Source organism: Mustela nivalis, assembly GCF_964662115.1.
Source record: "Mustela nivalis genome assembly, chromosome: 10".
NCBI classification, from domain to species: Eukaryota; Metazoa; Chordata; class Mammalia; order Carnivora; family Mustelidae; genus Mustela; species Mustela nivalis.
Genome location: NC_139029.1, coordinates 63,938,906 through 63,951,971, shown reverse-complemented (window position 1 = coordinate 63,951,971; position 13,066 = coordinate 63,938,906). Strand labels below are relative to the sequence as shown.

General features: G+C 35.6%; 2 protein-coding genes across 3 annotated transcripts in view; one reads left to right on the top strand and one right to left on the bottom strand.

The window, feature by feature from the left end:
• Positions 1 to 7,936, top strand: part of ADGRL4 (adhesion G protein-coupled receptor L4) — a 108,002-nt gene extending 100,066 nt beyond the window's left edge. Inside the window, exons 14-16 of one of the 2 annotated variants that reach the window (XM_082686668.1) lie at positions 4,199 to 4,290; positions 5,616 to 5,784; positions 6,529 to 7,936. In XM_082686668.1, the coding sequence (XP_082542794.1) occupies positions 4,199 to 4,290; positions 5,616 to 5,784; positions 6,529 to 6,591 (324 nt within the window). In that variant the 3' untranslated portion in view covers positions 6,592 to 7,936. The remainder of the gene's footprint in view (positions 1 to 4,198; positions 4,291 to 5,615; positions 5,785 to 6,528) is intronic. The other variant, XM_082686667.1, reaches the window with a different exon arrangement.
• Positions 1 to 13,066, bottom strand: part of LOC309842461 (uncharacterized protein) — a 98,652-nt gene that overhangs the window by 33,345 nt on the left and 52,241 nt on the right. The window lies entirely within an intron of this gene.

The window sequence follows — 13,066 nt, the reverse complement described above, 5'->3', positions numbered from 1 at the left end:
CTTGTGTTCTCTGTCTGTCAAATAAATAAATAAAAGTCTTAAAAAAAAAAAAAAAGAATACCATCATCTTCTCTATTGCCATAGAATTGAACTCAGCTCTGATTTTATCATTTGGGTATGTAATAAACATACAGCAGGAGGCAAGTATGTAGATAAGGTGGCATTTAAACAGAGGTGGTGAGGGAATGGCCTTGGGAATATGGAGAGCCCTAGGGCTTGCTGGTGGGCTGGAGGAAGGACAGAGAATCCAATGTGAACATAGTGACGTAACCAAAGGAGAGAGAAGTAGGACTAGAGAGAAGAAGCATAGTGAGAACCAAATCATTTCTGACCCAGAGGTCATCGTGCGATCTTTAGGTTTAACTCTGAGTGCTGTGGGAAGCCATTGGAGGGTTCTGAATAGAGACATTGTCTGACTTACATTTTAAAGGGATCCATCTGACTGCTGTAACGAGTACAGATAGTAGGAGGGCAAAGATGGAAGCAGAGAGACCAATTAGCGGTTTTGTGATAGCTCAGGTGAGGCGCAATGTGGCTTCTCCCGGGATAGGCACTGTGAAGACAGTAAGTGGTAGTCCTCTTCTGAGAATGTTTTAGAGGTGGAGGTGAAGGGTTTCTGATGAATGAGGCTGATCTGCTAGGAGGATGAGATAGCTTTTATTTTTTTTTTTTTTTTGAGGTGGGAAAAATTGAAGCAAAAATAAGTTCTTTAGGGGGAAGAACAGCAGCTGATTTTTTGGATTTTTTGACACGTTCAATTCCTGATGCCTATTAGACTTAGTGAAGCAGTCAGATAGGGTGTAAGGGTAATATTTTGAGCCTTTAGGTCTGATCACCCAAGAAGTGACTGTGCAGAGATAGGTCCAATGACTGATGATATACTGAGTAATCACTTACTTTCTCTGGGTTGCTCTCCTTTGGCTTTACTGGTCATTAGAGGCTGGCTTAGAAATCACATGTGAGGGTGTCATTTCCTGTGTTCTTTTGCTCTTTGCAAACAATCCCTGGGCACTTATTGAATAGTGTTTGACTTGCCGATTGACTGGTCATCTCTTCCATATATATATATATATATATATATATATATATATATATATAGTTATTTTTTCATCCCATTTCCTTAAGTGCCTTAAGGAAAAGGCTCAAGTATGTAAGTTCTTGAATGAAAGAATAAATTAAAATCCTTTGCATTTGAGAGAAAATCCAAGTAATATTCTCATTCCTGTCTATTTCACTCACCTCTTCTCATACTACCTCTCCCTTTGTTGCCCCCACCCTGGCTACTTTTGCTAATTCCTTCAAGATCTGCACTATCCTCAATTCTCTCAAGCCTCGTGGATCCTTTGATCTGCTAATCCATTATAATTTATCGGGTCTTGGTTTAAATACTAAATCCTAAGAGAAGCACCTCCTGGACCCTTCTAACCCACCCTCATTTTGTCTATTCAAATAATCCAAATTTGTGACTTGATAACATTTATCACAGTTTGTAGATTTGTAAGTATTTATGTCAACGTTTACTATATATTTTCTTAATAAGTTTATGAGAACAAAAGATAATGCCTCTTGTGTTCATTAATAGATACCCACTCCTTACTACTATACCAGAGAATTGGACCCTTTATAAAATGTTTAGAATACATATAAGAAGCTTCATATATTTATATTAGTACCAATGAATATGGATAATAAAATCAATATATCTGTGATTTTTTATTACATAGAACCATAACACCTTTTTGATAAAAGTATTTTAATCTGTTTCTCTTATAATGTGGAAAGTATGAGATTATGGAGTAAGTCTCCTACTTGTCCAACAGCACCTGGTTTTTATAAGAATGTAAACATTCTTTCTCCCTATTGTACAGAAAAATGTACTTTCCAGAACTGTATCACCCGTAGGGAATGTTCCATTGCTGCTCTTCGCTATTTTAGCTTATGATGTGGAACAGCATTTCAAATGTTTATGGACTTCTGAGAAGACACAGCAGTATGAACAACTATTTTTCAAACCTGTTTTATTGAAGAGTATAAGAAAATTTAATATTACAGTCAGTCACATGGAAAAATTATGCATCTAGAGAACAATTTTTTTGTTACAGTTATCTCATAATTCTTTGCTGAGATAACAAATTCAATATAAATACTTCATTAAAATTATTTGCAAATGTTCAAACCAATAATTTGACATATATTTTTTATAGTAACCAACTTTAATACTTTTTATTATTTTAAAATATATATATACACCTATTTATAAAATTAAATAAAATTGTTGTTTCCAAATTTATTTAAAGAAGCTGTAGCTATAAAAACCTAGAATATACTATGTATTCTCCTTTCATAAGTAAAAACTCCTTATAAAATTAAATATTAAATTATAATTTCAGTTAGTTACTTGAGCCTAAGATAAGGTGAAACTATCAATTCAATCACTTTTAATATACTTTCTCTCCCCTCTGCAATTGCTGAAGTCTTTCCTTTGTATGGAAGAATTACTGTAATTAGAATTAATTAATCATATCATTCAAGTGATGGACATTTGAAAGCAGGAAGAAGGGAATAGACCCTTATCCCTTTAAGATTTTCTCTCAAGGAATTCTCCATGGAGAAGTGACAACATGAAATTATCTGACCCGTTCTTTCTTTTTTTTTTTTTTTTTTAAAGATTTTATTTATTTATTTGACAGAGAGAAATCACAAGTAGATGGAGAGGCAGGCAGAGAGAGAGAGAGGGAAGCATGCTCTCCGCTGAGCAGAGAGCCCGATGCGGGACTCGATCCCAGGACTCTGAGATCATGACCTGAGCCGAAGGCAGCGGCTTAACCCACTGAGCCACCCAGGCGCCCCTGACCCGTTCTTTCATACTGCTTTTTAAATAGTAATTAGTAAAATTTTTTTAAGGATTTTATTTTATTTATTTGACAGACAGAAATCACAAGTAGGCAGAGAGACAGGCAGAGAGAGAGGAGGAAGCAGGCTCCGCGCCGAGCAGAGAGCCCGATGTGGGGCTTGATCCCAAGACCCTGGGATCATGACCTGAGCCGAAAGCAGAGGCTTTAACCCACTGAGCCACCCAGGTGCACCCAGTAATTAATAAATTTTGAGAAGCTACATAAAACTCCTTAAAATACAGAAGGAAAAAAACAATTTTTTTTTAACTATAAGCTTTTGAAATACTAGTGTAAGAATTAGGTAAAAATTAAATTATTGCACTTTGCTATTATTGCAAAATGGCTTTGGAAAAAATCTATTTGGATTAATAAAATATTCAATAAAAGATCAATCTACAAATTTTTATAATATTTGATATTAATTATTAGTATGCTCAGATTAAATAAATATACATTTAAAATATACTTTTGACTTAATCTTCTGGCACTACAAATATGAGTTTAGGTTTTCCAAAAATATAGGAAAAGAGGAGACTTTTCATAGTGCAGTCACTTTAAAAAAAGTGGAAATTGTATGTACTTTACTTAGCCCATAATAAGAAATATAAATACTAGAATGATAAGTGTTTAATAAAAAGTATATACCGTCAAACAAACATTTATTTCAGTGATTAATATTTTGAAAGTTTCTGAGGTTCAATCTAGGGAAAGGAAATCTGAGCATAAATATTAGGAGACACAGCTAGGTGAACCATACAAAAGAAAGTACACTCAAAACACTTTCTAGGAATAGAAATTGAAGGTGTTTGGTTGGATTTTCTAATTTCTCTGAATATTCTTTTTCCAGTTTAATTTTTTAAAGGTTGACACAATTATCACTAACACTTCTCCTCGAAGCAACATATAATTTAATGAACAAAATTTGATTTTTCAAATGTTCACAAAGTTTTTCAAACCAACATTTAACTTAATAAGTCTATGAATCTGTAATTGGCAGCTGATGATAGTCATCAATCTGTAGACGTGATCGTACATCTGAAGAAGTTTCTGGAACAGGGTGTTTAAAATATCTGGCAAATTGTACTACCATTTGTACTAACAATTTTCAGTGCTATCATAAAGATCAGCCACAGATTTGCTTCCTGAAATCTACCAGAGGGTTTGTACTTAATAATATACATAAAAATCCCACTGTTTTCTAGTTTCTATCTTATTTGAAATCTTTTGTATTTATTTACTTCCTTCATATGTATCTAATTGACTATGAAAACTATCTCTTCTTTGAAATTCATTTATTTCCTCAGGTTAATCTCTTGGCTTTTGGATTTATCATATACAAAGTTTTTCGTCACACTGCAGGGTTGAAACCAGAAGTTAGTTGCTATGAGAACATAAGGTAAAGGTCTCTTTAACTCTATTTCTTAAGTAGTTAAAAGCTTTGGTAACTTAAGGCACAAATAATTCTTGAAAGGACTGTTTTTAAAATTATTTTTATACTTTCTTATGCCATATCTAAAATACTTATTGTTAAATAGCATTTAATATGTTTAATAAGATTATAATCACCACAGATTAAATGGTAAGTAACGCAATCTTTTCCAACATAATCCCCTTTGAAAGAAAAGATGATGGTTGTGATTTAGGGCAAAAATAGACCTTAGTGATTTTCTTTGGAAAACATTCCTCGGAGCTTAGTAACTGTGTTTCTTTCTTGTGACTCCTTGTTTGCATGCTGCCATGATTTTTCCTTCAACCCTCTCTTTAAAACTGATTTATTGAGACCTTGAAAATGGTTTGTTCAGGAAAAACTGAAGTGTACTATAGGGAACATTAGAAACCACTAACGTTTGTGTTGCTTGGAAACACTCCTGTAGTTTCAATAACTTGCACAAGATTTATAGTTCGGATTTAGCAAATGTTTGATCGATTACTTTCTTTTATCCCTCACATTCATAGCTTCATGTAGTGTGATGGTTTTAATAAAGTTGAAAATGACTCATTTTCTGAGGTACACTGCTTAAACATCTTCTGCAGTATGGAATGATTAGATGAAGAATGAGAAAATAATCATTCGTTGCCTCATTTTCAAAGCAGTGTCCTCAGTGAGCAGGACCGAATATTGCTTGACCAAAGTCATAGGCAATAAGTTGAAAATACATGTTTTTTAAAAATTTTTAAGAAAACAGTATTCTGATATGAATTTATTTTGAGGTAACTGTATTGCAACAGTGAAAAAAAAATCTAGTTTTATCTCTTATCCTTTCTTGTCTAAACCTGAAAGGAAAGCAGAAGTTTCCTTTGATGTCGTGTACACATACTGACCCAAGTCCACGTGGTATAATTTCCAAGGTTTCTTAGGGAAAATACCTCCTAACAGATATATGTCTTATCTTCAGGAATTATTGCAACATTTGATTTGAAATCAAAGCACATACACTGCAGTACAACAGATAAAAATATTTTAGGATTAAGGAAATTCCTTGAAAAGTACCATATTTTAATAAATTTGCCTTCATTTTGGATGCACATCCCCACCCCGGGGCAGTAACATACCCAGAAGCCCATCTCCTGAAGCTAGAATAATTTGTCAGTTTCAAAATCCCTTGTGGTCTTTGTAGATTTCTTCATTATACCAACAACTCTTTTCTCACATAATTCGAGTTTAGGAGTGTGTTGAATATATGTGATGTTCTTAACTGAAACATTTCAATTATATTCTAGGTCTTGTGCAAGGGGAGCCCTTGCTCTCCTATTCCTTCTTGGCACCACCTGGATCTTTGGGGTCCTCCATGTTGTGCACGCATCAGTAGTAACAGCTTACCTCTTCACTGTCAGCAATGCCTTCCAAGGGATGTTCATTTTCTTATTCCTGTGTGTCTTATCTAGAAAAGTAAGCAGTTTTATTTTATATTTGTTCATTTGTTTGTTTTTTTAATTTTGGCCAACCCTACAGCATATTCATGTAGCACCAGTTACCAAATTGATAAAAATTCTTATTCTCATGGATTTATGGTGAGTCCTTCTGTAGTCTCAATGCAGTATACTTTAGTATCAAAGTAATCAGATCCCCTCGCTTTTCATATGGAAATAGGCTTTCAAACAAAACTTGTTTTTAGGAATATAAACATAGCATCTATTAATTTGAGCATATTCTGACAGATGATGAGAAAACAATACTTTTGAATCAGCATGGATGGGACTGGAGGAGATTATGCTGAGTGCAATAAATCAAGCAGAGAGTCAATTATCATATGGTTTCACTTACTAGTGGAGCATAAGGAATAACATGGAGGACACTAGGAGAAGGAAAGGAAAAGTGAATTGGGAGAAATCGGAGGGGAAGATGAACCATGAGAGACTGTGGAGTCTGAGAAACAAACTGAGGGTTTTGGAGGGGAGAGGAGTGGGGGATGGGTGAGCCTAGTGGTGGGTATTAAGGAGGGCATGTAGTGCATGGAGCACTGGGTGTGGTGCATGAACAATGAATCTGGGAACACTGAAAAAATTAAATTAAATTTAAAAAAAGAAAATACTTTTGAAAACCAAATATAACAATTAATGTGATTTGAAAATAATTTGATGCGGTTGTTGCAATTAAATTTAACATTTCCTTTTTTTCTTTCTTTTTTTTTAGATCCAAGAAGAATACTATAGATTGTTCAAAAATGTCCCTTGTTGTTTCGGATGCTTAAGATAAAAATAGAGAACTATGGATAATTGCCACACATAAAAAAGCCAGGCTGTGGATGGCCAATGTATAAAAATGACTTGAACCAATTGTCCAGTTATTAATTACTAGATAATCAACTATTTTAAATCAGTTTTTCTGCTTACAGTGTAGGAACTGCAGATAAGATACTGTACTTATGTACCATATACCTAGAGTTTGCTCTTCTCCACGACATAGTTATGTCAAAATAGTATTACAGATATATGAAAAGTAATTGGTTTCTCAGGAGTGATATCACTGCGCCCAAGGAAAGGTTTTCTTTCTAGCACAAGAAATATATGAATGTCCTGAAGGAAACCACTAGCTTGATATTTTTGTGACTCATGTTGCTTTTGAAACTAGTCTCCTATCACCTTGGTAATGAGCTCTGTTACAGAAAGTGGAATATGAGAGAATGAAGGGGCAGAATGTAAAGCAGGAAAAAGGAAATGGCTATTATAACAATGAGTAAACTTGGTTTTTTGTAAACTAAATGAGAACTTATAGGTAAAATAATTCAATGAACACATCTTACCATTGTGTGAATTGTTCTGAACTTAAATTTCTATCAAAACAACTTAGATTTATATTAGTTATATCCATTTTCTTTCCTAATTTTCTAAAGAAGACACAAAAGTTCATAAATGAAATGACAATTATGTTCTGTTTTTTAGGTTAACATTATGAGGTATATGCTGTTTTATACTTATTTCATGGATTATGACTTCATATTCTTAATCAGTTATACATAAATGTTTCAAATTAGAATATTGTTCATGGCTGTAAATGTAAAAATAGTGTATATAAAGCTCAAGATTTCTGGCCTATAATCTTTCAGTTAGTGAAAAATATTGTTATCTCATTAGGCTAGTATATTTGATTTCTTTATTTCTTTTAATTTTAGAAAAGTTATAGCTCACATCACAATATTCCCTTTTAACTTACTATTTTTAAAAGGGCATTGTAAATATGAAAGTATTCAGAAAGTGAATTGCTATTTTTTTTCTGTTCAGAAAAGTACACATTTAAAAATGTTATTTATAACAAAGAAATCACTGAGAACTGTAGAAATGGTCACAGTGGATCTATTTTCTGACAGTTTTCTACTATCTATTAAAGCATATCTGCTTAAATGTATGGCTTCTATCTATCCTCAAATCTTCTCATTAGAATGTAGAAGCAGTTATTTTATTTCAAAAATATGTAATTGTCTGCACGTACCTGTAGAAGTTTGCCAATACACTAAATGTTGTGATTTTAAATTAATTTCTCCAGCTGTTAAAATAAAGTCTGTCAAAACTTGCTCTAACAAATAAAATGTTATCTAAATGAATACAGCTACTGCTCTGCTGAGACGTTTTCTCAAGATGAGCTACCTGACAATATGTCTTACACATCTTTAGAGACTCCATGATAAATTTTCATTATATCTTCTGATCTCTCATACACTAAGCCTATGACCCATTATTATTATTGTCATTATAGAACAGTGTTATAAGAATGTGATATTGAGGGGTGCCTGGGTGGCTCAGTGGGTTAAAGCCTCTGCCTTCGGCTTAGGTCATGGTCACAGGGTCCTGGGATCGAGTTCCACATCAGTCTCTCTGCTCAGCAGGGAGCCTGCTTCCCCCTTTCTCTCTGCCTGCCTCTTTTCCTGCTTGCAATCGCTCTCTGTGTCAAATAAATAAATAAAATCTTTAAAAAAAAGTGTTATTGAAAAACTAATCTGCTTAATCTATATATACAAATGAAGTATGGTAGGCAGAATAACACCTCTCCCTACACTTCCACACCCTACTCTTCAGCATCTGTAACCACTATTGTTAGGTTACATAAAGAGGTTGGTTACATTAGGGGTTGCTAATCAGCTGACCATGACATGTGGAGATTATCCTGGATTATCTGGGCAGATCCAAGGTCATCACAAAGGAATTTACCGATGAAGAGGGGAGGGAGGGAGAAAAGGGAACATATCAGGGTGATACAGCCTGAGACATTTTGACCAGCCTTTTCTGGCTTTGAAGACAGAAGCAGTCCACAAGCCAAGGAATGCTAGCAGCTTCTAGAAGCTGGAAAAGGCCAGGAATTTTTCCTGAGAGCCTCTAAAAGGAAGTCGGCCATGCTGATACTTTTATTTTGGCCCAGGAAGACCTATTTTGAACTTCTAACTTTTGGACTGTCAGATTAATAAATGTATATCATCTAAAGCCACCAAATTTGTTGATAATTTTTCATAAGCTTATTGATAATTTTTTATAATTATAGCTACCATAGAAAATATTATGGAAATATGTAATAACATCTTTAGAGATAAACAACTACTCATCCCATTAGGGCAAACCTTAACTCTGGATATCATTGGCCAGAGCTTATATTCTTTAGCATGCAGTTCACAACCTTCTTGGGAGCCTCCTGGGTATATTCTGAAAATCTCCCCCATGTGTGGAGGACAGGGAGAGGCCAAAGAAAGAGGCAGGCCACTCCAGACAGGGAGGTGGCAGGTTCAAAGCAAGAAAATGTGTCTTATGAGATTTGTCTTGGATGGCCACAAATGAGTAGATCTCCGCACTCACCCACCAAATCTTAAGTCTATATAGAGGCCCTACCTGGATTTAGCCATATGTACCATCCAGATAATCTCAACACCACATTCCTATCTCAAGGCTGTTAATGTTGGGGCACCTTCTGGAAGCAGTGAAGACAAGCAGTACACACATTCCAAGGACTGTGAAGAGGTGAGGAGCCTCCAATTTCTGAGGTTTAGTTTGCGAGTCATCCAGATGTCAAGTCTTCTTGATACCCTCCTCCAGTAATGGATTTCAGATCTTCTCATATCTGCATACCTCCCTCAGTTTTCACCTTTTCCCTGTGAACATGTCTTCCATTCCACTAAACTGTTTCTCTTTCTCAAAACTTACCATGGTTTACCAAACTCCCAATTCCTGGAATTTCCTTCTTGTTACCCTCATTACCCTGACAAACATTTAGCCACCTCTAATGTGTCTTTCTCTATGAAGCCTTCCTGGACTCACACAGGAATTAATCACTTCCATGTCTGTGTCACCATTTTATCTGCACTTAACCTATTTTTAACATTCGTCACTAAGTATTGCAATTATTTAGGCCATTCTCAGGATATTCTTTATACCTAGTTTTATTCATTAATGACAGTTACCTTTTCTCTTTTTTGTTTCTGAATTAATCTTACTGCTTTCTGCTGCCTTCTGATCATGCGACTGATAGGAGAGTCCAGACCTTCTGAACAGCCTGGCTTTTGCTTTAGGTATTCCACACTGGAAACCCATTCAGTGAACTGGATTTCTCAGGGAAAGCCCTCTGTGCTTGTCTCTGTTAGGGAGTTCAGTGGAAGAGATGACCTAGCAATCTCCATCTGGTGAAGTATAGCACACAGAGGAATTAGGCTACCACTGTAGTCTCTGACTGCAACTCAGTTTTTCCAGGAAAGACCTTTGAGGATTTGTAAGGAGCTTAGAAAACCACTAATAAAGTAGTGATTTATTTTCCATGTGGCTGTTATTCCTTATGTACGGCTCACTTCCTTATTTGATCAGGAGACAAATATTAGGATTTTAGGCTCAATCTCCTCCAACCCTAAAACGAATCACAAATTCTGTTATATTAATTTATAAACTCGTTTTTTCTTGATAAATAAATAGGGATGAGAAGAGATTATAGGCTCTCAAGAGATCCAATCAAAGAATTCAATACTTTAAGGTTGGCCTCAAACAATGAGAAGGATGGATACCAAAGAAGTATAAGATAAACTCCCTGTAAAAACTTCCTATTGGGGCGTCTGGGTGGCTCAGTGGGTTAAGCCACTGCCTTCGGCTCAAGTCATGATCTCAGGGTCCTGAGATCGAGTCCTGCATCAGGCTCTCTGCTCAGCAGGGAGCCTGCTTCCCCCCTCTCTCTCTGCCTGCCTCTCTGTCTAGTGATTTCCCTCTTTCAAATAAATAAATAAAATCTTGAAAAAAAATTTTCCTATTAACTGGACATAATAATCCCCTAATTAAAAAAAAAGTGTTGCTTGATTGATTACACTGTGTAAATATATTTACAGGCAGTATGAATATATAAAAATATATTTACACAAAATATAATGATTAGAAAAAGTATTTAAAAATCTATCAGCAAATACTCCACATCTGCATGCTAGGAATAATCAACAACGATACTTACTAATTTGATAACATCATTTCTTCAGTCCCTTTTAATTCAATGCCACTGCCCTAAAACTAGACAATAACTCTGCATTTCTTGATTTTCTACGCACTCAATTTAACTTATCATACCTATCTTCGATGCCTTACACAGTAGGAGTCTTTTCTATATATTAACATCATTCTCTAATTTCTCCAACATAAAATCTTTGAAGAAGACATAAATTATGGATCCAGAAAAAGTACCCATTGTTCAGGTGTTTCCTTTACCTGGAAAGTCTTCTCCCATGCAAATTCTACCCATCATTCAAAACCTCCCTCTACGAAGCTTCTCTGATCAATTTGGTCCTTACTATTTCCCCAACCTACCACAGCTATAGCACAGAGAGAGTATACAAGATAACACAGCACTTAGTAGGAGTCATTGTAAAATTGTCAGGCAGTGTTCAAACTTAAAACTTTTAGGGTTTTGATTACATATATATGAGAAATAAATTAGAAAAGGCATTTAAAGGAGGGAAGAGAAGGTTATTTCCTGAAAGTTGACAGAGATTTCAATTATTACATTACATGATTTCATTTAATCCTCACAGTAACATATGCAATTCTATCCTCATTTATCAGTGTGAAATACACGCAACGTCACACGGCTAGAAAATTGCAAAGTCAGTGTTCAAAGTGAAAGCCCCAGTTCCTTGTGCTCCCCCATGGGAACTCAGGGACTGGCTCACATCTCAGATAGGAAGTTCTACCATTCCATGGCCACAAACTCATATAGTAGGAGGACAGTATTCCTATTTATAATTATGTTCTCTTGGGAACGACATGCTTTTTTAACATGGGATGTTGACAGGTCTTTTCTACATGCATATGCAATATGAAATACATGCATATCACATGATTTAAGGTATAATGTTTGTTTTCTTTTCTCTTTGCTTGGTTGCCATCTCTTGCACATTTATTTCTCTTGTCCTGATTCACATCCTCAGCTAGGCAATTAATTACCTGTTATGTATTCTTCATAGTGTTCTTCCTGTTTATGTTCTCATGTTCAAATCATTAATAGATTACATTATAAACACCTCTCTCCTACCTGTTTTTTTCTCACTTGGAAAGCTGAAAGATATAGCTCACTCGTTCTTTTTAGTGGAGTAGTATTCCATATTGGGGATGGACCATAATTTGCATAGCTGATATGCAATTTAGATTAATGCAGTAATATACACTAGAAGACTTCAGTATCTTTCACTAGGAAAGATACTGTGTGCCATATAGCTCGGTTTTATTGTCAGAAATACCAAATGCTATCTTTTTCCTATGTTCCTATGGTACACATGGGTTCATGCTGAGAAGACAAAACACTATAACTTACCTTTCTTTGATGTAGAGCTTTCTTGTTACTTCTTGAAAGTATCCAGGGAAGCCATACCATGGATTTGAGATCCACAAGTCTTGAGTATTTTAAGTGAAGAGGATTTGAATTATTTACCCGAGACTGAAGGCTGGAGCAAGCATTAAGATCAGTAGGCAAGGGATGCCTGGGTGGCTCAGTCGGTTAAGCCACTGCCTTCAGTTCAGGTCATGACCCCAGGGTCCTGGGATCAAGTCCCGCATTGGGCTCCTTGCTCATTGGGGAGCCTGTTCTCTCTGACTCTGCCTGTCTCTCTGCCTGCTTGAGCTCTCTCTCTCTCTCTGACAAGTATGTAAATAAATAAAATCTTAAAAAAAAAAAAAAAAAAAGATCAGTAGGCAATCTGCAAGTAGAGAACATTTTACTTGGTCTTTCATTCAGATGTTACACATCACAGGCTTGTATGGTAGTTACACTTAACTATAAAATGAGAGGACTCCTTTAGCTGCAATAGATCTCTTCTGACGCCCACAAACCATGATTCTAATTCCGACCCCCCACGTGGAGACATGGTAAATAATAAAATCTATAATGTATATTACATTTTAATGCACTCAAAAATAAGGGAAAAAATAATGGGCCTCTTTCCAAATTGTCCTTAAGAAATGTGGATTCGTTTCCTATTGGGCTGCTATTTGCCATATATCAGAATCTAAGGGCCAGGCTGTTCAACCTGAAAATGATTATTTTCTTTCTTTTCCTTAATGTATCAGAAGTGGATCTAAAAGAACCTCCGTATGCAGGGGGGCTAATTATCCTGGCAGTCAGTTAAGCTTTGGAAGTTTTAGGTGATAAGAACAGAGCCCTAAAAAGGACTCCCCGCTACTGCTGCCTGCTGCGAAGAAAGAAACATGTGCTGCCATCCCTGCAA